The sequence below is a fragment of the Diabrotica undecimpunctata genome, chromosome 7, assembly GCF_040954645.1.
Source record: "Diabrotica undecimpunctata isolate CICGRU chromosome 7, icDiaUnde3, whole genome shotgun sequence".
Lineage (NCBI taxonomy): Eukaryota > Metazoa > Arthropoda > Insecta > Coleoptera > Chrysomelidae > Diabrotica > Diabrotica undecimpunctata.
This window is the reverse complement of record NC_092809.1, coordinates 31,895,510-31,922,944: the sequence shown is the minus strand read 5'-3', so window position 1 is coordinate 31,922,944 and position 27,435 is coordinate 31,895,510. Positions and strand designations below refer to the sequence as shown.

The following is a 27,435-nucleotide window of genomic DNA, read 5'->3' as shown; positions in this document are numbered from 1 at the left end:
TAACAGAGTCAAATATTTTAAACTTCGTGGTACATCTTTTTGTATAAACGGTAATTTTTAAATGCATCAGAAAACATAATAAACAGTAGTTTTATAAATGAGAGAACAGCAAAGCAAAAGATATATTCCGTAGTGCTAAAGAACTGGTAATAAAAGTATGGAGCTAAATAGAATTCGACTGTTAAGTGAAGATAATTTGTTGAAGGCAATTAAAGACGTGAGTAATGTTCGTTTTTTTTTTCGGATTTTTATTTTTATTCCGTCATCATTCAGAATCGGATTACCTAATTAAATTTTTTTCCATGGTCACACCAATATTATCCGGTCTGCTTGACAAATTGCGTTTCCGATTAAAAATTCTTTGATCTGTCCTATTTCTTTTAGCCCTACTTCTAGAAACAACTACGCGATATTACGTATTGGTTGATTGATCACATCTGCGTTGAACGAGTTGTAAAAGTCTTAACCTAAGCTCTCTAATTTTAGCATCAATGTGTGCCACACCTAGACTTTACTTAATCAATTCATTGTTAATTTTCTTCGTTTTTGGCACTCTAACCACTTCACTGATCCATATAAGCGTTTTCATTCCTGTAACATGCATTGATTATTCTTTCTTTGTTTGATTAGAATTTTTCTATCACGTAATACACAACTCGTGTCTTTCATTACTATGTGTAATACCGATCCTAGATACTTAAAACTATTACTTTTAGCAATCATTACGCCATACAAGTTGATCATCTCATTTGCAGTACAAACTCCGTCTTTAAATAAACATTTAGGCCAATTAAGTTGGATTTTTACTCAACACAACTGTACAGACGTGTTTGACAGTTTAAATGTGTAGTAAGAGATATTACAAAAAGACTCTCATCTAGGGATTCATCAAATTTTTAGTGGGAATATTTTTAACTCAACTTAACTCAACTCAATACGCCAAAATCTTTATTTGGCTCATAACTTAAAAGCTTGTCTATTTAGAGATTTGACGTCAACAAATAACTTAAAAAAAAGTTACACAAAATGAGATATGCTAAATTAAAATCGGATGATAAACAAAAAAGTTATTGCAAAATTAACAACATCGCTGTTTTTGAATATTGTTAATAATTTTTTATTTTTTATTGTTTATTAAAATTTATTGAAATGTACCTGAACTTAAGGGTCTTATCGTGTTTGAATTGTGTGCAAAAGATGGGCCAGATCGGTTGAATAGTTTTTGCTAAATTTAATTTCTTGATTGTTGAAATTGGTGAATGGTGAATTTTTGAAAAATGAGCTAATTTCTAAGCCCGGTCCAGACAATTTGACTAAATATATCTGAATAACCCAGAGCTTATTTTTTTTTGTTAAGACGTATATTAATACCATTGCGAAAAAGAGGGAGAAAAAAAATTACGTTTATTATGTACACAAAATGATTTAATAATAAATAGCACCTTTTAAGCTTATAAACATTTACAGTAACATTATAGTACAGTCAAATTAAATCACAAGAAATATACGGAAAACTGGATAAAAACACAACGTTTAGAAAAAAAAAGAGGTCTTATGACCTTTAGGAGCCAAGATAGCCGCTTTTTTAAATCATTGTTACGTTATTTATTAACATTAAGTCTGAAATTAACCAATCTTTTATAAGAAAAGTCAAAGTTTTTAACAAAGCTTTTAACAAACAAAATTATTGAAAATTGTTTAATCAGGAGTGTTGTAAACAAAGAGTACTTTTCGTTCCGACTCGAGTAAAATGAGTGAGGATAGCCGGGTACACGTAAACTCATCACCAATTACTATAAATACCCTTTGACATAGTACAAACTCATCACCGCCATAAAAGTAGGGTTTTCAAAATAGACCCTGAGAGATCGGTAAACTGATCACTGGCGTACCTGCACCCCGGATCAGGTGTAGACCATAAAATCCCAGCAAACGGCTAGTTTTTGCTAATTTCACAGTATAATCCAAATCCAGATGTCTTAAATGCAACTGCAATTTATTGGTTTTAATTTGGGAATTCCACAAAATTCTATTGATAGCTACCTAAAATCATGCGAAATGAAAAATTTCTGTTCATTTGCCCTTGTTTCTTCAACATGGATAGTGAACTGCTAATTGATTACGTCTTGAGCCAACGCGGACAAAAAATAATGATTATCAATAATTTCAAATTTCAATAAAACTCTAAAAAAATCGAATTGCCTTTTGTGGACTTGTGCGACGAAAGGGTGTAAGGCTAAATGTCATACAACTGGTGAGTAGAAATTTTATACCGTTTTTGTTTAGTTGTTTCGCACTAGTTTTCGCGAATCGTCCTAATCAAACAGGTAAACAATATATACAGGGTATCCAATTAAGTCGGCACCATATGTGAAACCTTTTTATTTTTAGTTTTATGAATTTTGTTATATAAAATAATGATGTTACACAAAAAGTTTTGAATGATGTAAAACCTAGAATACAACGATCAGATATTAAATTTTTTTAGTTGTATACGCGGTTTGTCAAAAAAATGAATTGTGGATATTCTCAAGTCTTAATAAAATTCATGTTGTTTAACGAACCGCGTAAATGACTGAAGAATACTAATATCTGATTCTGATGATTGAAGTTTTAGATCATTCAGAACTAGAGAATAAATTTTTCTTCATAAAACTAAAATTAAAAAAATTTTCTATATGGTACCGACTATATATATATATATATATATATATATATATATATATATATATATATATATATATACATGAAAAAGCGATAAACGCTTGTAGTCAACGCTGATCAGTTAAACTACAAAACACAACTATTTGGGTGTGCAGTTGAAGATAGGACAAAGAAGTACTCTGTTTAGTCTACCAAGCTTTCGCAAATCTTTATTTGCATCATCAGGGTGCTACAATAAACAAAATTAGTACAAATTACAGAATAAAAATTATTTTGTATCTTACACTAATTGAGGTTAATTGTCATGATGTTTATAAAATGAAATGAACAACTCATCTGACTCCTACAAATAATGGCGAAAACTAACCAAAAAATGTAAAAAAATTGCTTTTAAAAGCACTCTAATATGCGTTGATGATTACTTCAAATTTAAAAATTTCCGCCAATGATGCCATAAAATGTAAAGCTTTGCACGTGTAAAAAATTAAGTTTCCTTCGACTTCAATGCACTAATAGCACACTTAAGTTTTTAGCTTTTCCTATTTTTTAGACATTTTATATTTAGGTACTTCCTGTCCAAAATCGTCTATTATTTTCGAGATAGTCAAATAACGCCAAAACAGTAAGACTTAGACCGAATATATGCTTAACAAATTATTTCGAGAATTCAATGAGGAATATAAAAATGCAATGAAAATCAAATAACGAAGTTGGGACTACTTCCGATATAAACAAAAATAGCACATGTTGACAAATATTTTCATTTTAAAGTTCACTATCGAAATCCTATGTAACAAAATGTTTAGATCTTAAAACCATTTAGATTGGCAGATACGTCTAATAGGCCACACCGTGAGACATATTAATATCTCAGTTAAATTTTAAAGCAACTTGCTTAAAATAATTTCTGATTTTATTAAATTATCACATAAACGAGAAGTATAACAGGTAAGAGGCAATCTTTCGCATTAGAAACCAGGCAAAAATCCCGGTGATGAGTTTACCTATCTGCGGTGATGAGTTTACCAATCTCCAAAGGATGCCGGTGATCAGTTTACTATATCTCCGACGGTCTAATAATTTTATGGGGGGCTATATAGTGATGAGTTCGTACACGTCCGGATAGCCGAATGATGTGCCAGCCACGCTTTTTAAAAATTCAACAAGTTTCAAGATAGAGCGCTCGGAAAAAAATACCATATTCGTAATAAATAAATAAATAACATAAATCGTTGGATTGGAAGAAGAAGAGCCATCGAACGGCCAGCAAGATCCCCGGATTTAATAAATTTAGATTATTTTTATGTTATTTAGTTATTTAAAAAGCATATTAAGCAAAATGCATTTGGCATTTGTGGACTTGAGAAAGGCGTATGACTCTGTATGACTCTGTACCAAGGTCAGAACTATGGGAGGCAATGTACAAATTAGAAATACAGACAGAACTCATAAAAGCTACAAAAGCTCTGTATAAAGAAAATAAAGTGTTCATTAAAATGGGAACAAGAATCATAGGAGACTTCACCACAACAAAAGGGCTCCTGCAGGGTTGTTCCATATCTCCAACCCTATTCAAAATATACTTAGAGAACGCCTTGTCTACATGGAAAAGAAAATGCGAAGGCATGGGAGTACCGGTACGGAACGAATACCTATATACGTTAAGCTTTGCAGACGATCAAGCAGTGATTGCACAAGACCAAGACGACCTCAGCTACATGATAAAGAAACTACAAAAAGAATATACCAAGGCTGGCCTAGATATTAACCTCGCGAAAACCTATCTACAAGTGAAGAAGACATAGAAGATCTACAGATTGATGACAACGTAACAATCAAAGGAAAGGATAAATTCAAATACTTGGGGTTTATAATCACGAAAAGGGCAACAACAGAGGAAGAAATTATACAAAGGAAAATATGAAATGACTGCGAAGATGCTGCAGAGTAACAAGAATGGATATGACGAAATAAAGCAAAGAACATCAATAGAAACAGACATACTAACATGCATAGAACAAAAAAGACTAAAGTGGTATGGACATGTAAGAAGAACTAGTGACAGCAGATGGATAAAAAGAATAACCGAATGGAGCCCCATTCCCCAGGAGGAAGGAGGAAAAGAGGACGATCCCGAAAATCCTGGAGGAACGGAGTAGACGACGCCATTAGTAAGAGAAGTCTAAACGATAGAGAATGGGACAACAGAGAGAGATGGAAACGGTTGAGCGAGGGAAGGCAGTAAATACTGTAGAATCCCTGAATATATATGTATATATATATATTTAAAAGGAACAACGTGGTCTCGAATAGCACAAGATAGAAAAATATGGGCGCAAATGAGCGCAAATTATTAGAACAACGAATAACTAAAACATCGTCGAATAATAATAAGAACATAGAATAACATTGAAATAAGGGAGGCTGCACCGTAATTGGAAACGGTTGATAAAGCTGCACATGATGATGATGATGATGATATATTTAAAAAGCAAAGTGTATGTAAATAGGTAACAGACTATCCACGAACTGAAAGACAAAATTGCAGAAGAGATAACACTAATTTCTTCTCTTTTCTAATCGGAAACGATTAGAAAAGTCTTAGATGAATTTTCACTTATATTGAATATCTGTTTCCAAAGACAAGGTGGTCATATTGAACACCACCTTTCATTTTTTTCTTTAGGTGCTTTCTGTTTATACAGCTATATTAATTACAAAATAAACATTTTAAATCGTTGGTGCATGTAATATAAATAACCACCATTTTTATACTATTTCATACTGGGTGTCACAGATATCTTTATGTTTCCGTACTTGACGCGCGCATTGTATAAATAAAATTGCAAAATTTTTATATATAAAACGTGGAAAATAGCAAGTTCATTAGCGAAAGCGAATTGTTAATTATTTAAATTATTTTTTACAATGTATTTGCAACATTATTTGGTTATAACTTAACTTATTTGGTCTAAAGGTGGCACCTTTTTGGACGCGCGATAAATTGTTTAATTCTACTATATTATAGAATCTTTCCTGGTTAATTAATTTCATTTCTTTTAGAGCGGCAATGACGATATTGCAAATCTGTTAAAAGACAAAGGTATAGATGGAAAATCATTCTTGGTAAGAAATAAAACCGTTGCTAAAAACAAACTACCTGTTTAAACAATTTGATTTTAGGAATTTCAAGAACTACAAGCAATAAGTTGGAAGTTACCTCGAATTCAAGTTAAAAATCTAACTACATTCATAAGTCAAGTGAAACAAGATCCTTCGGTTCTCGTAAATTGCCTACCCGATCCTCAACCTTTTTCGCCACGCCGTGTTTTTCCAGTTCCAGGTAAATCCACTGTAGTTAAACCTCCAGTCAAATTACCCAATATACCGCACATTGAAAGTAATAATACTCGGTTTAATAAACCTCCTTTGGAGCTTAAGTTTCCTCTAAGCAGCCCCGATGTACCCCCTGTACCAAAACCTATAGAAAACCAACCGCCTGCTAAATCAGAATCTGGAATGTCAATTGCCAGAATAAAAGAAAGGCCGGCTTTTCCATTACCACGAAGAGCTAGTACCAAACCAATCGAACCTCCTGATGATCCGCAGGTCGATTACGGATACCTGACACCAGACGATATTGGCACCAAATACCCATCTTTCGCAGATCAATCTGCTCCAAAACAAAGAGTACTTCCATCCTCAAATAATAAATTATCAAAAGCCTTAAATACCACCAACAACCATCAAATAAACGTTGCTAGTGAAGATGATGCTCCAGCTTTGCCCCCGTTAAGAAACTTGCCGCGTATAGAATCTAAAAAATCACCAGTAGGGAATAGAAAATTACCACCTGTTCCACCTGAAAGCCCTGACATAAAGAGAAGGTCAGCAAGTTTAGAACCTCCTACAAATCGTAGATTTCAACAAGTTGCCCCTGTAGAGCCAGAAGATGAAAACGACGATAATAATATTTATGATGATGTACTAGAAGAGCAGAAACATAAGAAACAAGAACTGGTAAGTCATACTGTCTTTTTTATCCATATATTATCTAACTCAATATTTTCCTGTGGTTACTTTTTTATGTGTTATAACCAAGTGTTAATAATCAAGTTTTAGACATGTACATTAATATACTTGACTATTGTTTTATCTAAAATAGCAATTCCTTTTTATACACATTTGATTCGATTTAATTTTCATCATCTTTTGTGTGCGTCCCACATGAAGCCTTTATCCAGGGTAGTGAGTTAGGTGGTGGTTTATAATTACATATTAACAAATAATGATCAAAAATGCACTCTTGTACTATTTTTCGTCAATAAAAAGAAAAGTATTTACGATTAAATTTAAAATATTTATCTAATAATTCGTGTAAGAAAATTCGTGCCTTTTATTAATGTTGATATACATGTTTGTAAACTTTTGTAAAAATGAATCGTTTCATGTGTTTGGGTTCAATTATTGGTTCAAGTAATGGGTCCAATGTAAAAAACCGAAAATATTTGCTTTTTGCGCCCATATTTTTGTCTATAACTCGAGTGTTATTGCTAGTACAAAAAATACTTATAGGAAGTAAAAGTTTACATAATAATCCCAATATTTGGGAAAAGTGCAAAAAAGGGAGTTTCTCTTAAATTTTTCGTCCCCTCAGACATAACTTACAGCCTTTATATTTTGCCTAAAAAACTTAATACGACTGAAATATTTGCTAAATTTCGTTAGAATCGATTTAACAGTTTTGGAATTCAAGTTCTTAAAAAAATTGCAAAATTTCCAAATATTGCTATGCCCAAAATATTTATAATAATGTCTTATCTGGGACATATAGTAAGGGGAAGTCGATATAAAATATTACAACTGATCCTTAAAGGCAAAATAGAGGGTCGTGGAGGTGTAGGAAGAAAACAAGTTTCTTGGTTAAAAAACATTCGTGAATGGACACAGATATCAAATGCAGGACAATTATTCCATATTGCAGATCGAGAAGCCTTCGCAATGGTGATCGCCAACGTTGGATAATTTTGATATGGCACGCGAAGAAGAAGAAGTAAGTCAATACCATATTGAGGATACTTTTATGTTTTAAATAGAATACATATAAAATCAGATTTTGGTGTTTATTGAGAGTAAACTAAACGTAAGACCAAATACTTACCATGTCGGGATAGTATCATGAGTTTTTTTTCTAATTTTTCCTCAGATTTCAGTGGCGGATCCAAGGGGGGGGTCACTGGGGTCATGACCACCTCCAAAACAAAATTATATATCAATCAAATAATCTTAAAAAAAATAATTTAAAACCCATCAACCCTATAAGCAGGAAGTCAAGAGTTAAAATGATTCAAACTCATTTATTCTAGGGGTAAGTGTGGAATTATACGGTAGCCTTTTTAAATTGCTCTTTAAAAAAATCAACAATTCTAATTAGAGTAATACCTCGACTAAGACGTCTACGAATTCAGAGTTACGCGATTTTCAAATTTTGTCAATTCGTCATTTGAGTGCCAAAGAATCGTTCGATTATCGATGAGATAGAATTACCGTCCACACATTATTGCTCATTCAATGTAAATAACATGACTTTTCGCACGAAATCCGCACATTTTTGTTTTCTATTAGGTATTTCTTATCTTCAGTTTTGTCTACGAATTGGTTGTTTGTAATTTAAATATGTATTATAATTATTAATAATGTGTGCTACATTTTATAATTTATCTATAATAAATATCAAAGTGAATATTGTTATTGCATTAGCTCTGTCTGATACGTTAGTGAATACAAATAAAGGAACTGGGGGGCTGCTGTCCAAGATATTTGTGAAACTGTGAAACAGTAGTTTGTCTTAGTGATGTTTTAGGTACAACTGTATCACTTATTCGCCTTCTTCGGTCACCAAAATTAGATTTTAAGTAGGCTACTGAGGCCATAGAGGACACTAAATGCATTCTTCAAAATAAAAGATCAAATGCTGAATCTGTTTTTAGCAAACTTTACTCTGAAGTAAACAAATAGCTGAACAACTAGACATTGAACTGAAGACGCCTCGTATAGTTTCTCGTCAAACCTGTCGTCAAAACCAATCTGCTAACTCTTGTGAAGAATATTTCCGAAGATCTATTTATTTACCCCTTTTAGACAATATCTTAACTGATTTAGAAGAACAACTTTCACCAAAAGTTATGAATCTATTTAATCTTCGAGTTACCTAAAACTGATAACACACCAGAAGATAAAGTTGCATTAAAAAAAATTGTTGACACCTTCCAGGATATTATTGGAGCAACTATTTACTGCATATTCCACAGTAGAACAAGAGTTTTCACTGTGGATTCAAAAGTGGAAAAGAGTCGTGCAAAATAATTGAAAACTTCCTGATTGTATTTTAGAAGTATTAGAAAATTGCGATATTCATATGTATTCAAATATCAGAATATTTCTGCAAATATTAATTACACTGCTAGTCAGTGCAGCAACAACGGAGCGTTCTACGCTTAAGCGTCTAAAGACTTGGCTTAGAAATAGAACTTCTGCGGAAAGGTTAACTGGTTTAGCACTCATCAATGTGTATCCTGAAATTTCTCTAGATGCTGATGCAATCATATAGCGATTTGCTAAATCGGATAGGCGAAAAGAATACATTTTTATAAAATTATATAATATTTACTTATCTTATTCTTATAGTATTTTTAATCACTGAATTTTTATTTACCTCTCGTTGTCGGCTATTGCTGACAATTCGTGAGAAAAATTTCAATACTGAGTACAAAAATATTTTACTCATTTATAGCCTATTATGCCTAATAATTATAGAAATAACTATTCCTTAATTATATTATGTTTTTTGTTGAATAAATCAATTTAAATAAAATGCTGTTTACACTTATTCTTAAGATTTCTTCTTCATTACAGAAGGGTGGCTATAACTACAGCAAATTGCTCTCTATCTTGAGCTGTTCTTAGTATTGAATGTGTGTCCATGCCTGTCCAGTCTCTTACATTCTTCAGCCAGGAGCATTTTTTTCTTTTTGGACCTCTTTTTCCTTCTACTTTCCCTTCCATTATGAGTCGTAGAAAATTATATTTTTCTTCTCTGTAAATATATCCTAGATAACTCGTTTTTCTGTTGTTTACAATATTTAGGAGTTCTCTCTCAGTCCTCATTCTTCTCAGCACTTCGTTATTGGTCACGTGCTCTGTCCACGAAATCTTCAGCATTCTTCGAAAAACTCACATTTCAAAGGCTTCTATACGCCTCATACTTGTAATTCCGAGAGTCCATGTTGCCACTCCGTATAGCAATAAGGAATAAATGAATGTTTTTACAAATTAATATCGGATATCCAACGATAAGAAAGAGTTTATTAGGAATGTTAAATACATTAATTAATGTTTACACTTACATTGAGATATTGTATTTAAATTACTTAACTTTGGTTTATACTTATTTATCCTTCGTTTGTTCTTGATTTTGTAGCTATGGGATAGGTGGGCTTAAATTGTCTTTAAAATAACTAGTTTAAATTGACAGTCCTTGATTTTTCAGTATTTATATTTTAATAACGTTCCTTTGGTTTAATAGTCTTGTACACTTGATTTTACTGTCATAGAGTATGTCGGTTTAAATTATTATTTTTTGTTTAAGTTTATGATCCCTTAATGTTGTACCCTTCTTTGCACCCGTAGGGTATTTGGGTTTTAATAACTTTTCATTTGTTTAATATATCGCTTAAAATAATTATTGAGAAAATGGTTCCCTTACATGAGGCACAAATTATATCAATCGTAAAGGTGCAAAAATCTTAATTCTATATCAAAATCACTCTCAAGAACCACCCCCCCCCCCCGCGACAAAATATTTCTAGGGATCAGCCATTGAAAGGTGCAAAAATTTAAATCCTGTATCAAAATCACACTCAAGACCCATGACCCCCCCTGACAAAAATTTCTGGATCCTCCATTGCATGCTTTACTGCGGAATCACTAACAGGAGAATTTTACTGTCATCATTGTATGTGGTTGTCTTTTTAAAGACGGAACACATGCTATGCCTTTTTCTGACGGGTATTCTTAAGTTAAAGTTTATTTCATATAATTGAATGAACTATTTTACAATAAAGTCGTCCCAGGAACGCAACTCAACAATACTGGCAAAACTATTTTAAAGTCGTCTACTTTAAAAATGTATAATATATGTCTGAATTATAAATGATAATAATTAAATAATAAATACGAGAATTTTTCATTAAGTATCAAAAAACAAAATTTGTTTAATTTATTAATGTTTTGTATTTTGAGAACGATTTCCGAAGTGGAACTCGAAACGTCAAAAATAATTTTAAACTTAAATTGTGGCTTATTCCCAACGAAAATAGTAATTGCATTAAGATGACACAAGAAAATAGCTTCAGAACAGGGTACTTTTTTGTTTATTCCCTATGTATACTCAAAGATTCCTTTCTCTTCCTTTTAATTTTTAGATCTTGAAGAACGAGTGTTTTGGAAGAACAATTGAAACAATTTTGATGAGATATCTTTGTAGTAGCCTTTCACTACTCTCAATTTTGTACCAAATGTGTTCTACAAACGCTTTTACTTTATGCTAGACTTCCAAAAATAAATACACAGTTCAGTTACAGTTCTCCAGAATTATCCAATCCACATCCTGCTCTGCAGATGGAATATCTGCATGCTTTTATTAAAGCATGAAATAGTTAAATACTACGCTTAGGTACCGTAATTTCGGGTGACTTTGACTCACTTTCGAAGTTTGAACGTAGATTTCAGTATTCTAAATACATAAAAGTATATTTCTTAATTTATTTGTATTTGAGTTTTTAACTACTTTTTTACAAAAATTCACTGAAACACAACGAAGCGCTTACTTTCTTACAAAAAAAATAAAAATGTGGTGTGCAAAGTCACCCGCTGGTGTCGGGTGACTTTGTTTCAAGCTACATTTTTCATTAATTCTCTGTGATTATTAGTGTTTGGGCTTAAGTCACCCTACAAGATGAATAATAAATAAACATTTTATTAGTTAAAAAAATATTTATTTAAATTTCAAACAAAAAAAAACTAAAACTAAAATGAAACTCTACATAGGACCCTCGGTTTACAAAGAACATCATTTTTAAACAAAAAATGAACAATAAAACAATTTACAAGCTTGTTTTTGAATCTGGAAAGAAATATCGGTTATGTACAAGTTCCAATTGCTCTGTGAAATCAATATTACCCAGGTGGTAGGATTTTCTTACGTTGACTTCGGGCCGTTGCCACAAACTTCAATTTTGCCAAGTTTTAAAGTACTTATTGGCACTCCAAATTCTATTGCAGCTTTTCTTTGAGGTAGGACTCCATTTCTGATAGCTTCTAGAGCTCTTTCTACTGTGTCTGCCATGTAATTTCCATAATTTCTACTACCAGCAACACGTTTGTAATTTGAGGGCATCTAAAAAAAGTCGTTAGTTCTATACAGTTAACAAACTCTGCAGTTGTTACAAGGCTAAATTCAAATTAAAAATCAGCATTTACTTACTTCAATTTAAATATAGAACCAACGATAAACCAAAATCCAACATTCAACAAACTGGGCCAAAGTCACCCGAAAACCGTTAAATTCTGTACCACTTTGCAAATATAACAACCGACCTTATTAGCATCTACGTTTAGACTGAAATACTGACGCCAGGCGGGTAAGAATTCACAGATATTCAATGTGCAGCTATGCAATTAATCTTACTCTTGGAAGTATTATTGGTTGCCAACCAATTTTTACAGTCAAGAAATCTTACGTAAAATGGCTATATTTTAAAAATTCATTTTTTTCTTATTATAACCAGTATTACCGTGATTTATTAAAATTTTCCTAAAGTTAATATGGTACTGATGGTGAGGTATAATGAAATTTACATGATAATATAGTACATACGCACTAGTTACTAAAATATCTTTTTCCCAAAATGAGCCAAAGTCACCCTGGCGGGCCAAAGTCACCCGAAATTACGGTACATGAATTTAGGTACTTTTATTTTTCTGTATGTAACAAATACAACTGTTTTAGTTCCTAGTTAATACTGACGATTATTCATATTTATATACCTACATTTTTAGACACCTGGCGCTGTACAAAAACCTTTTGAGCCGGTCAAAAAGCATCCAAGCAATATTCCGGAAAATATCAATAACAATACACTTGATAGAGATAGCCAGAATAAACGAGGGAATTTCTTGGGAAATCTTGGTAAACTTTTGGCAGAAAAATGGACTCCTCCAAAAACCGAAAATACAATCAGTTACAACTACGAGAATCATATGCTGAAAAGTGAGACTACACCTACATCAAAATCTACGTTTTCGTTTAAAGATCGTCCATTACCAGAAATTCCGAAAGAGTATCAACCAACATACAGAAAAAATTCATTCAAAGATACAGAAACTGTTTCAAGTAATCAGAATACATTATCGCGCAATAATAGAGAAAAGGGAAAGGGATACAATCAACCTCAAACAGTCAAACATTTTCAACAAAGAATAAATCCTGAAGCCGAACATGCAGACAACGAACACGAAGATGAGGAGCAGGTTTATGAAAATGTCAACGAACAAAATAATTCTAACACATCAGGTAACTTCTTTATTTTTTGTCAGTAGCTATTCATTTTAAACGTTTTCTGTTCATTTATTTGAGATATGCTTTACCAAATTCTACGGTTATCAAATGTTCATTCTGGCCTGAGATCTATTTGTAAAAAAGCTATTTTTTGAGCAAAAGGAAGAAAATTTGTTTTGAGGTCTGTAACCTTTTTCCGCAATTATTAAAATAACCTCAAAAATGGACGCTATGACTTCACACATATGGCTTATGATAAATTGTGTTTTCAATAAATATATGCTTATAAGTATCTGCTTTCACGACCGGCGTACCGTTAAATTTTTACTGCGTTACATTTTTACTCTAGAGTAAAATTATAACGTTAAATTTTTACTCTATAGTAGAAGCTACAGTTAGAATGCAGTGTAGGTAAGATATGCAATGTATTTCGAACCAAACAATAACATGAAGAAAAATACTATAAAAAAAAGTAAAATATATCAAACACACCTTGTCAATATTTATCAATTTTCAATAGCTTCCATTGTAAACACATTCTTTGGGAAATAAATAAAGTCATTAGAAGAAGCGAATCAGTTTTAATCCCCATTGTCCATGCAAAGGAAATGTCTCTTCGTCGATTAGGGTACTGGCTATTAGGCCAAAAACTTATTGGCAATAACTGTGAAAGCTCAGTTCTTTTTTTTTGTTTAAATGGCATAGGCAAGTGCCATACAGCTAGTCACAACATGAAAATATTCTACCCAGAAGATTGTGTAGTACAATATAAAAAGATACTATAAATTTCAAACTTAAGTAGCATTACAAATTTTAAGCATTAAAATTATTATTAAGGATAGGATAGAGATAAAACATGGACACTCGTTTCTCGTCTAGGGATCCATCAAGACATTGCTTTTAAGACAAACTAGATTGGGTCACGGATAAAAGGTAATAACAAATGGGGTAAAACAGAGGTTAGGATTCTAATTACAGTTAAATATTAAGCTTACTTTTGCAAATAAATTCCATCAAACATTCATTTACAACTCTTATATTTAGAGATAGCAGATAGCACATATTGTACGGAGGAAAAATTTTGATGTTTACCAAATTTTTTATTAGAATTTCAGTTTGTTTTGTGTATTTTTTACATTCGAAGAAAATGTGATCTAGATCACCTTCTTTTTGACAGTCTGGACATAATGGATGACTAGGATAGCAGGCGTGTCCAAATTTTATTCTAATTATGGATGTTATATACCTTCGTGGAACAGAATAATTTTTAAACCAATAATCACTTGGGATTAAAGGCTGTATAGAAGCATATTGCGAGGAAGACTGCGTACTATATATATTCCAAGATTGTTTCCATTTACTATTGATATTATTTTTAATTATTGTTAATGCGTCTTGTCTACAGATTTGGTGACCAGCTTGCGTTCCGGTATCAATGGCCTTTTTAGCTAATAGGTCAACATGTTCGTTGTATTTAAGACCTATATGTGCTTTAACCCACAAAAAATGAACAACTCTTCGGTTTTTATAAATGTCATAAACAAGTTTTTTAATTTGAAAGACATATTTATATGAGTTATTACTAGGAAAATTTAAAGTTTCAATGGCTAACATAACAGACAATGAGTCAGATACTATTGTAACAGATGTATTCTGAGTGTTTTCAAAGTATCTTAATGCTTCATATATTGCTACAGCTTCAGCACTAAAAATTGAAAATCTAGGATTTAGTCGACAAAGTTTTTCGGTATTAGTTGATGGAATGTAGAAAGCACACCCAGTACCAACAATAGAATTTGAGGCATCCGTATAAATAACTAAAGAGTCTGACAGACTAGATAAACAGGACCTCAAAATATTCGAGCTAACAGAAGAATTTACATGGTAATTCGGTTGTATCACAGTAATGGGTTGCAAGCACGAATAAAAATGTTCGATGTTAAGATCTGATTTAAAGTCATAATCAAAATTTGTCAGGCTTCTAAAAGCCTCACAAAGTATAGGTGAGTTCTTAAGTCTCCAATATCGATTAGTTAAATCTTCTTCGTTCAGTTTTCTGATATTTGAGTAGAGAGTAGTGTTACGATTTTGTATATTAATAACAAACTTTTGACTGAGGTATTCTCTTCTATAGCCCAAGGGATTTTCTAGAGCTTCCACATGTAGAGCATTAATAGGCGTCGATTTCATGGCACCCAAACAAATACGCAATGCTGCGTTTTGAAACACATCTATTGTTTTCAGAATATGTTTACTTGCTGAACCATATAATATGCATCCATAATCGATAATTGATCTAATATAAGATCGGAAGAAAAGCAAAGAAGTTTCCACATCTGCACCCCACCATGTTTTTGTAAATGATTTGAGGAAATTTAGACCCTTCTTACATCTATCCAACATAAACTCAACGTGAAGTTTCCAAGTTAACTTGCGATCGAGAATCATTCCCAAATATTTAATTGAAGAACTGAAATTAAAATCATACCCATTCAATTTTATCTGATTTATTTTTGGGATATTGTGTCGAGTGAAAATACTAATACTTGATTTACTTGATGCAATTTCAAACCCATTTTGTTTGAACCAATTTTTGGATCTACCATGTATTTTTTCTAAAGTTTGAATGCAGTTATCGTATTTTTTGGTGTATCGTATGATTCTTAGTGCGCCAGTAAAACGTGTGATGTTAAATGTATTCAACTATCATCTGAACTTAAAAAATGGTGACAGCTTGACTATTACTGGTAAAAAAGTTTCGAAAATGTGCGGTGTGAGTGTTCGCAAAATTTATGACATTCGCGAAGAGGCCCAGCAAGGCGAACTGAAACAGTTTCCAGTCCAATTTACGTGAGAATGCTTACGATGAAGGAGTGAAATCTCTTCTTCTTCTTCTTTAAGTGCCGTGTCTCGATCGGAGGTTGGATATCATCATCACTATTTTTACTCTATCTACTGCTGCTCTGAAGAGTTCTATAGAACTGCATTTAAACCAGTCCCTTAAATTCTTCAACCATGACACTCTCCTTCTTTCTATACTCCTTCCTCCTCTTATCTTTCCCTGTATTATCAGCCTCAGCAGTTCATATCGCTGTCCCCTCATCACGTGTCCCAGATATTGTAACTTTATATTTTTATTTTGTTTATTATTTCGCATTCTTTGCCCATTTCTTGCAGTACTTCCATGTTAGTTTTCTTCTGTGTCCATGCTATTCTAAGCATTCTCCTGTAACACCACATTTCAAAGGACTGTAACTTATTTATGTGTTCTTGCTTTAATGTCCAGCTTTTAAGTCCATATTGCAGTATCGAAAACACGTAGCATCTCAGTGCTCTTACTCTAAGTTCTAATCTAAGGTGTTTGTTGCAGAGAATTGTTTTCATTTTTACAAACGCATTTCTTGCTATTTCTATCCTGGCCTTTATTTCGATTGTTTGATCTGTGAAATCTCGGATAAGGAAAATTGTCCATGATTTTTATTTGGAAAACATACCACCAACCGGTGACAGCATAATGAATAGGGTGAAGAATGATGAGGACCTTCCAGCTCCTACTAAACGACATGGGTTTTGAATATGGTAAAAGAGGTCGAGATTCGATAATGATGAAAAGAAAAGATATCATATCCTGGGGACACAACTCAGACAAATAAAAACATTGAGGAAGAAGGATAATGTTAACCTTGTTTATACCGATGAGTCTAAGACTAACGTCGGTGCTTCAGTCAAAAAGCCCTTCATAAAAGGGCTCTCTACTGGACTGAAACCTCCAACTAAAAGAGGTCCTCGGTTTGTTCTTGATGCTGAAAGCGTGACCCGAATTAACTTTCTTGGCCAAGAAGAGAACCGCTAATTACCACGACGAAATGAACGGGGATCTATATGAAATATGGTTTGAGAAGACGTTAATTCCAAACTTGGCGAAACACAAAGAAAACGTTGTCGTTTTGAAAAACGCGTCATACCACTCCCGCAAATTTGATTTCCCGAAAAAATTGTAGAATAAAAGGCAAATCAAAGATTGGCTAATCGAAAAGAACATTTTCTTCGAGAAAGATTAGCTAAAAAGTGAATTACTGGATACTGCGGTCAAATTTAGAGACAAGTACAAAATTGAAACAATTGCGGATTTGAGTTTAAGATTTTGAGACTGTCGCCTTACCTTTGCGAGCTGAATCCGATTGAGATGGTATGGAGTCAAGTGAAAAGGTATGTGGCTTCAAACGACGTCGATTTTAAAGAAAAAATTGATAAAAGAAGCTTACCAACGCGTATCTAAAGAGCAGTGGCATAATTATGTGAACCACGTCAAGAAAGTAGTAGAAAAAATGTTTGCGGTGGACAATTTGTAGGAAGATATTGAAGCGGTGATATTTAATATAGGAGATGATTCAGAGGATGAAAACGATTTAGATATGGATTGCGATTAGTTTTAATTAACGAGAAATATCTCAGATTCAATGCTCATTTGTTTTTTTAGTACTGTACGTACAGTACATTTCAGTTATGATTTTCTTGTTTATTTTAGGTATATATGTATATATGCAATATGTATAATAGCAATAGTGGTCAAATAAGATATCTTTAATCAAATAACAGGCAGATATCCAGCACAGTTTTTTATTAAAAAAACTGTACTCGATATCTGCCTTTTATTTGATTAAAGTTCATTTATTCGAGCATTCAACCACATATCACTTAAAATAAGTTATCGTCTGAAAGCTCTTACAATTCCCTGAAAACTAGTCTTTAAATTTTTAAATTTCGTCTAGTACTTTATTTGAATTATTAAAAATAAAATACTTTTGAAAATTATAATTTTTAAATAGGTAAAAGAAATAAGAATACGACTTACTCACAATCTATTTAATTCTACCACCAATGACCGGTTTCGCATACTACAATTTACTATGCATCTTCAGGTCTTACGGTACATGGTAAACTAAATGCTGAAATTACAAAAACCCGCATTAGGGTGCTGTCTGGTAAAGACAGACAGCACCCTAATGCGGGTTTGGGAATGGGAGCTACTCAGCCACAGTGGCTCCCATTGCTCCAATGTACGTTTTTTATTTAAAATGTTTAAAATAAAAAACGGCATAATTTAACAAAAAATCAGATGTAATGCAGTGAAGCTACTATTATGACCCTATAGTGATAAAATAATTTGGATCTGAAAAAAAACAGTAATACGGTTTAAAACGAACTGATTTAAATAATCGCTATACCTATGGGCCATCACAGTTTAAGGTCAAGCAGTTTACTGCTTTTAGCAGTTCCAATTCGTAATAATAAGGTGGCCCACATTACCCACTGGTTCTCATTCCTCCATCTGCCCTATGTGATTTTCGGTGATTTTTACTTCTTTTATGACTAATAAATTTACCTTTTTTCTTTCATTTATTAAAACCAGCAGATGTTGACAACATAACAAAATTTATAGATTAGAATAAAACTTAACCTTATAATTGTATATGTGTAAATATTAATTATTATTGGATGAAATAATTTGTGATATATATTTGAATGTATTTAATGCTGGACTAAAATATCTAAAGTTAATGTTTTGACATATTTCTTCTATTGGCAACAGTGAAAGTAGTATCTCAAAAGTGCACAAAAATAGTTCTGATCTAAACAGATCAGACCAGGCAAGATATATGCCATGCAAGACGGACTTGCACAGCATGAGACTTGCATAGCCTAGATGTAAAGCTATCTTAACGCTAGGTAATTTAGAGTAATTTATGAATATGTTTTCTCAAGTGTTAACGATAAAAAATCAAAGATAATTTTCAGACGAATTCGATGCCCCAGAATATGAAAACAACGAATCCTTCAGTCATAACCAAAACGTCCGCAATAAGACGTTGTTAGTAGAGGCATTGCAAAGACAATCTGCAAAATCAAACGAGTCAACAAGAAAACAAATTGATGACAAATCTTCACACAATGTGCCAACTACACCAGATTTTGTTAAAGAAGAAAGAGAGGGTGGGGTATTTTATGGAAATATCGACCAACCTAGATCATTTCCGTATTCTTCTAAGCGATCTCCATTTAGAAGTAATGTTCCTTCGATTGGAGAAGATGACACAGATGCACCAGAATATGGGAATATAGATGAGTCGGATACCAATACCAGTTTAACTCAAGAAAGGCGACTGGCAACAAATAGAAGTAAGTAGAAGAGGTGAATGCTTTTAAGCTTTTTTTATACAGTATGGTTTTTAATTTATACTAAACCGTTTTCACTGAAAATATCATCTTCTTTTTCTACTTTTGTTTTTAATTAGTCATACTTCATATTTTTCTTTAACGTTTTTTTTATGATGTATTATTATCTGCAAAACCTCTAAAAGTTATCTATAAAGGAACAGCTGTTGAATCTTGTTGTCATTGTTGAGCTATCTGTTGAAACAGCTGTAGTAATAAAAACATTGTAATGAATTTTGTGGAAAGTTTTTAAAGCAAAAGTTTTCAGTGTTTTATTGTTAGATAAAATGAATTTTTATCAAGTAAAGGTCGAATCCATCACTTATTTATAGTAACAGTTTTTTTTTTAATTATAATAACCAAAGAACTCTATAATTATTTTGTATTTCAGCCAATTTTAACTCGCCAGCCAGCCAAAAACCACTGAACCAAACTCAAACCCAGTCAGCGGTGAGAACTTCTGTACCGAGTATACTAGCTTTAAAATTAAACGAAGCTTTAAAAGCTCGAGAAAAAAAACTTCAAGAAAACATTAACAAAAATGCGCCTAATAAAAATAATTTTGCAAAAATTGCTCCTCCGAATGAGAGCGATAGCGAAGATAATAAATCTGAAAGAATTATTGGGTTAAGAAAACGCATACCTGAGGATTCGTTCGCCAACCAAGCTTTTTATGGAAATGTAAACGATTCCATTAGACAAGAATTACATGAACATCGTCCAGAATTAGAAGAGGAACGAAAGACTAATGCTGACTTAATTTGTAAGTAAATTTAAGGAGTTAATTTATTTAAATAGATTAGATATACATTTTTCAAGTTCCTGATTATAGTTCCCGAAGTTGTAGTTGCCTCCACATACTATGGAGTTGCCTTAGTCATTTTGATCTACTAAAGTTCATTTATATTTTGTTTTGGCGTAAGTTGCCTTGGTATCTTTTAGTGTTTGGATCAGGAATTTTCGATTGATATTATCATTGACACTCTTAAAGTAATTGAAGAGGTGGTGAGTATCTAAATCAGGGGTTCCTAAACTGGGGGCGTGAGACAAGTTGACATTTTTCTAAAATTCTAAATTAACCGTGATGTTTAGAAAATTAAAACAAACCACTGTAACATCTGACTTTACTAAATAAACTTGAAATCGAAGGCTTGAAAGAATGGAATGTGAGCTGTTCAATGTGACAATAGCGCGCATTTGGCAACCGAGCATTTCCAGGAACTGCCTTCCTCCTTCCCTCCCACGCCAGACATAGACCAGCTAACTTTAGCTAACCAATTGTGACTCAGTGTTTGAGATACCTCGGACCTAGCGTAATTTGAAGGTCAGAAGATATTGTAGTCAAGATGAGCTCAGCAAAGAAACGCAAGTATAATGATGATTATATCAAATACGGATTTATTTCTATGCTTAAAGATAATTTCGAACACCCTGTGTGTAATTTGCTGTGAAGTATTATGCAATGAGACCTAATCGTCTCGAAAGACATTTGTTATCCAAACATAACTTTTTTAAGAACAAACCAAAGGAATTTCTTGCTACAAAATCTGAAAATTTAAAACGCATGAAGTTGGATAGTACTGGTTCTACTGCCCAGTCATCTGAAAAAGTGCTTGAAGCTTCAGATGAGCTATCACTTCTTATTGCTAAAGAAAAGAATAGCCATATTATTGGGGAGATGCTTGTTAAACCGTATCTGTTAAAGGCAGTTGATATTGTTCTTGAAACACTGAGTAAGCAAAAGTTATCGCAAATATCTCTTTTTGAAAACACTGTGAAATGCCGCAATGATGATATGGCCGAAGACATATAAAACCAAGTAGTTGATGCAGTAAAACAATCGCCATTTTTTGCTATTCAACTAGATAAGAGTACACACATAACACAATGTTCTCAGTTAATTGTTTATATGTTGGGTATATTGAAAACGAAAAATAAAACACGAGCTACTCTTTTCTACAGAGTTGGAAACCACGACAAAAGCTATTGACGTTATGAAAGCAGTGTCAGACTTTTTTTACAAACATGAACTCTCTTGGCAAAAACTAATGGGTGTATGTATGGATGGCGTGCCTTCAATGCTTGGCTCTCGCTCAGGCTTTGTGCAATTAGTAAGAGAAAAAAATTCTGATGTGACTGGGATACATTGTTTTATACTTTGACAAGCCTTGGCAGCAAAAACTTTCACAGATGAACTCAATGCTGTCTTAAAGTTGTGTATTAAAGTAGAAATTACAAAAAACAGTTCGTTAAATACTCGACTGTTTAAAACTCTTTGTGAAGATTTAGGAAGTGGTCACAAAACACTGGTATTTCATATAGCAGTACGATGGCTCTCAAAAGGAAACATGTTGGAAATATTATTTGACCTTCGAAACGAAGTAATCACCTTCTTGGAACATCAAAAGCAAACTATGAATGAACATGAAATAAGCGTGGCCTTCAAAAACATTATACCCAAGTAATATTGACTTATTTGTCAGACATCTTTGGAGACTACAATCTAGTTACTCTTCGTGATGCGATCAAGATGTATATTGAGAAATTGCAACTTTGGAGGCGTAAAATATCAGCAAACCCCTGCAATTATTTAAATTTCCCTAACGTAGAGTCAATCTCAGAAGAAACACGCTTCAAGGACATTTATGAAATATCAAGTTTGAAAATCTAAATATCAAACCATTTGGAGAATCTAATTGAAGAGTTCCAGACTTGTGACAACAGTATTTACAGAATGTCAACTGACCCATTTCATGTCCACATAGACTCCCTCTCTGAATCACTTCAAGTAAATGTTTTGCAAATAAAACATGATTCCTCTGTCAAATACAACTTTGATATGATGGACGAACCTTCACTTTGGTTTAAATGTTTCAAAGTGTATCCTATCTACGAATAGGCATACTAGTAAAGAAAATGCAAGCATATCCATCTCACTAACCAACCTAATCTATTTTTCTTTTATTAATAATATTTGTATTTTATGAAAACTGATATTGTTGTATCTTATGGCAGTATAAATAAATGTTTTTTATAAACCTCTAAACAAAAGAGGACGTGGTACAAAAAAGTTGGGGAACCCCTGGTCTATATCAAATTTAGCAGTTTTTTCTAAGATTTGTCTCAGTTTAAAGATTTGATCTATTGATGATTTCTGTATTTCTGATTGGTGATTTTGAACCGAATTGATATGACCCAACTATATGTTTCGCATACGATATTAGTCGCTGATATACTATGTTGGAAAGTATTTTATGTGCCGTATGTGGCAACGTAATTGCTCGATAATTTTCACATTGGAGGTCTCCTTTTTTGTATAACTGCACGATTATTCCAATATTCCATTCCAGTGGAAGTTATTTATTTTCCATATGCTCACTATTAATTCGTGCATTACGCATAGTAAGTCTTCGCCTTGTTTTGTCAGCTCTGCACTAATATTATCAGATCCAGGCGACTGGCTTTTTAGTTTTTGACAATTGCTTTCACTTCTACTACTGAAGGTGGGTTTGCTTCTCTTTTGTATCAAGAATCCAGTTTAATTTCGTCATCGAATTCCTTGCTATTCTCTTCGATTTCTTCCCTAAAGAAACCCGTCCCTCGCTTTAGTATTTCCCTCTATTATGTAAGCAGGCTTCCCCCTTTATCTCTACATATTCCTGTTCTTGGTTTAAAATCCTTTCTACTCTTGTTTAATTTTTGGAAGAATTTTCTATTTTCTGTCGTATTCCATCTTTTTCTTTCTTAGGTGTACTTTTTTTCTCTTCCTTTCTTAGTCTTTTATATTCTCATGTCTAATATCTCTTTCGCTGCTTCTTGTATATTGTTTTTACATGTTTTCCATTATCATGGCTAAGGAATCTGAGAGAATGGTTTAACTACATCTTATTGTAACTATTCGGAGCAACAGGCATCAAAGTTCCTATAGCTATGATGAAATCCAACCTCCGATAGAAGGAACTTTAAGAAGTAGATGAAGTAATCAATCTTGTTCATATGTTTCTGTCAAGAGCATTTGTTTAGAATCTCTATTCATAGTCTTGACTAAGATTTACTACTACTTTTTACTTTGTATATATGTCTATTCTTATCCAAAATAATTTATACCTTGATTTAAATTTATTATCTTATTCTAGGTTTTATAAAATTTTCTTGTTTTGTTTTACCTGTTTTCAAAAGTTTCTATTTGTTTCTAAAGTTTGTTCGTTTTATTGGTTTCTTCTGCATACGTTCCTTGGTATCGTTTGATTTAAATAAACAGATGTTTGAATAAATTTTTGTGATTAAAATGTAATCTAAACTATAAACTAAATATTACCTTCTGACCATAGACGTAGGTATTAACATAGACAGAGTATACTGACCGCGCCTACTGACGACAAGATCTCTTGCTCTTGCGGTTGTTCAATCGGTCTCTCTCTAGCGCATTGAAACTTCTCATTCTTTCTCCCCCTCACCAAAAAGACATAACAAACAACGTATACAGGAGTGTATTCAGCTAAGGGGTCGCCAAACACATTAATAATTTTTTAAGAAGAGACAGCAAACAACGAAATAAGAGATGATGTCGTCACTTAGCTCTAGTCATCTGACTGCTCAATCTATGTTAATATATACGTCACTATTTCTAATAGCACAACAGCTGAAAATAATTACAGGAATTTTATCGTCATCAGTGGTACTAAAGTCGTAGTTGAGTCTTGACCTTCCATAATCTGTTCGGCAAGTCATCCCTGCCCACTTTAATTTTTATGAAGGATATTACATCCTTACCGATCTTTCAATATATTTCTTATAGATATCGAAGAACCTAATGTAATTTAATTTTTAGTCAACATCAACCACGAGCCATTCTACAGAAACACGGATAGAAAAGGAGCAAAACAGCTCTTAAGGAATTTCACCGACGGTGCTTTTTTGTTTCGTCCAAGTGAAAAGTATTTCTTGGTTCTCACTATCAAATACAACAAAAAGTTTTATAATCTAGGGATAGAAAGAACAGTAAATAATAAAATTCGCTTGAATGCCGACATGAGTAGTATTTCTCCTGAATTTGAAACTTTGAAAGCGTTCGTTGAGTACTTTACCAAAGAAGCAGTCACGTTTTCAGACCAGGGTACGATTCTAGAAATATATTTGAATCCAGTTCTACCAGCTGATATTTTTTAACATAGGATATTTTATACGCAATTGTCAATATTTGTTTTTATTAAAGTAGAAAATACTAATGTATACCTTGTATTTTTTTGTTTCCATTGTTCCATCAATGTCCGTAATTAATCACTTCGATATCTCACCACCGAAATAGTTATAAATAATTACAGAAAAGAGATCCGATATTAAGATAAATTGGTGAATAACAAAACAGTTATTATCACACCATTATTACTTACTATATTATAACTACTATAACATCCAATAGTATAATGAAAAGAAATTTTAAAAATTCGGTGTCTTTTAAAACAAATTTCCCAACTACAGTTTAATTATAATTGAGTGGTAAAAAATTCTTAAAAAATGCGAGTGCAATATAATTGTGTCTTTACGTTGGTAAACGAGCTTTTATAAAGATTTTTAAGCGAGGAGAGATTTAAAGATCATTTTATTACTTTCTTGTCTTGTAAATTCCAAAAGCAATGAAATGTTTTACGGTCGGCTATTAAAAAACCCTTTTAGGTAAAATAGAACAATAAAAAATGCAGGTGTATAAAAAGTTTCGGTTCAAATTGTTTTTTATGACCATAAAAGGTGCTCAGACCATAATATTTCTTAGAATATATAAAGGAGTTTGATTTATGAGCTAATAAAAATTTTACATTTAAGACATTTAACAAAACTCGATTTTTTTGTGATAAAGTAAATGTGTTACACGGTCGGATTCTGTAAGAGCCGAATTATGAAATTACGTGGCTGTAAAAAAGGGTATGGCGATAAAGCAAAATAAAACAAATTCCTAATATACCGCCGGAAAAATAAAGTTAGTATGACAGATATAAAAAGTGTTAAAGAAAAGACATCGTAAAATTTATCAAGACACAAATACACATCTAGAAAGGAAAGATTCAGAAGCAGCTATCAAGGAAATCACCCAATGGAAATAAGTAAGATGTAGACCACAAGGAAGACACAAATCGAGATTGGATAACCAGAATAATTGAAGACTTTAGGAAGATGAGAGTAAGATAATGAGACGCAGGAAAGAATGGAGAAATATTGTAGAGGACGCCAAGAGCTAATTAATTGTAAACCTAAAAGTTAATGCGGGATATTCCCCACGACAAATGAATCGGAAGAGCCCAAAAAGGACGATAATCACATTATCGTCAGTGGATCAGTATAATAATTATTATGTAAATTATTATGTATTATGTAAAGCATGAAAAGCTGCGTACACACTTGTGCATTCATCAAGAATGAGCATGCGGTGCCGAAGAAAAGGGAAGCATATCCCCGCATGAGCAGTGAGTCAGAAGTAGACGCCCGAACACCGAACACGAAATCTAGTCTGGCCTATCAAGTCATGGTCAACCGAAAGCTACTAGTTGCCAGTTTTTCCTACACTTATATACAGAAAATCATAAAAAAAGATAAATATGCCTGATCTATATATATATATATATATATATATATATATATATATATATATATATATATATATATATATATATATATATATATATATATATATATATATTTATATATAATATAGTAATAATATTGTGAAAGTCATAATGGACCTTGCGTTAGTAAATAAAATGTTCATAAACATTAACTTTCATTTGGTCACCTTCTCTATGGCATTTTAACATCAGATGTAAACTTTAAAACTGAGGTACGCACATGGAACATTATTGTACCTATTTAGTATAAATTATCTTAGGTACGCTAATAGTTTCAAGCGGATCAGCTCTTTCGTTCAGGAACGCCATCGCATCTAAAGCAAACCATTTAGACATAGTATTTTCACGTGGGTTTTTAAGATTTAAGACTTGCCCACTATACTCAGCAGTTAATAATAAAGAATTTACTTCTTATCTGTCATCTTCCCGATTAAAAGAGCATGATAAATTGACTTGAATGTTATTCATAGTAATATTCCACTAAATTGCTTTTTTGTATCACAAATTACAATAAAGTTGTAAAAACTTAGGTACTCAATAATTTTTTCGAGAAAAACATTGTACCTATACAATGTTAAAAAAAATATTCATCAATAATAAAATTTTTCAATATTCTAACATCGGATATTTTGTTAAATAACTTTATATTTACATAAGGTAGAAGGCAGGATAAAAGTTATCTTTGTAGATGTTATTTAATTCATAGTTGAAAAACATTGTAAGTAGAGTTACAATGTTATTCATATCAGGTGTCGATATATTGTAACGTAACTTGTCTGGATGAGAAGTGGGGGATTAAAAGAGAAATAGAAAATGATATAATTCGGTACTGAAAGAAAGGGGGGAAATAAAGGGCGCCACATAGTCATTTGTCGAGGGACGAGGAAAACTCGACACTTGACCTATAAGAATTCAAATAAATTGACAGATAGGCTAAACCACCCTAGAATAAAGAAAGGAAGATTATAGGAGAGCATTAAATAAAAAAATGGCTACAAATTAACAATTTTTATTACTTAAAAGTTCAGCCAGATAGAAGTATTATGGAATGTGAACACAATAGCAAAGTAAACATAAATAAAACAAAACATATAGCGAAAAAAACAAAAAGTAAATTTAGTCAAATCAGGTAGGTATTAAACAAATACTTCTAAAATTAGATGGAATACCTTTATAACTGGGTAAAGCTGTAAGATGCTGAATTCAAATAGTAAAATTTAGCAAAGGTATTAGCAAAGAATATAGACGCTTAAGCGTCTATATTCTTTGGTATTAGCATTAGCGAAGAATAATGACGCATACGCGTCTAATATTACA

At 32.5% G+C, this 27,435-nt stretch overlaps 1 protein-coding gene across 1 annotated transcript; it reads left to right on the top strand.

Moving 5' to 3' along the window:
- Window positions 1–24,730, top strand: LOC140445145 (uncharacterized). The gene is made up of 7 exons (XM_072537001.1): window positions 1–217; window positions 5,728–5,790; window positions 5,848–6,684; window positions 12,784–13,297; window positions 19,082–19,462; window positions 19,890–20,261; window positions 24,330–24,730. Exons 1-7 carry the CDS (start codon window positions 158–160, stop codon window positions 24,665–24,667), a joined length of 2,565 nt encoding a protein of 854 aa, XP_072393102.1. The 5' UTR covers window positions 1–157; the 3' UTR covers window positions 24,668–24,730.
- The last annotated feature ends 2,705 nt before the right edge of the window (window positions 24,731–27,435 follow it).

Bases quoted from the DNA above. Each gene is read 5' to 3' on its own strand.
- LOC140445145 (XM_072537001.1), top strand. From the start codon at position 158: ATGGAGCTAAATAGAATTCGACTGTTAAGTGAAGATAATTTGTTGAAG. The intron at 19,463-19,889 runs GTAAGTAGAAGA...TTTGTATTTCAG, and splicing joins GCGACTGGCAACAAATAGAA to CCAATTTTAACTCGCCAGCC. The intron at 20,262-24,329 runs GTAAGTAAATTT...TTTAATTTTTAG, and splicing joins GACTAATGCTGACTTAATTT to TCAACATCAACCACGAGCCA.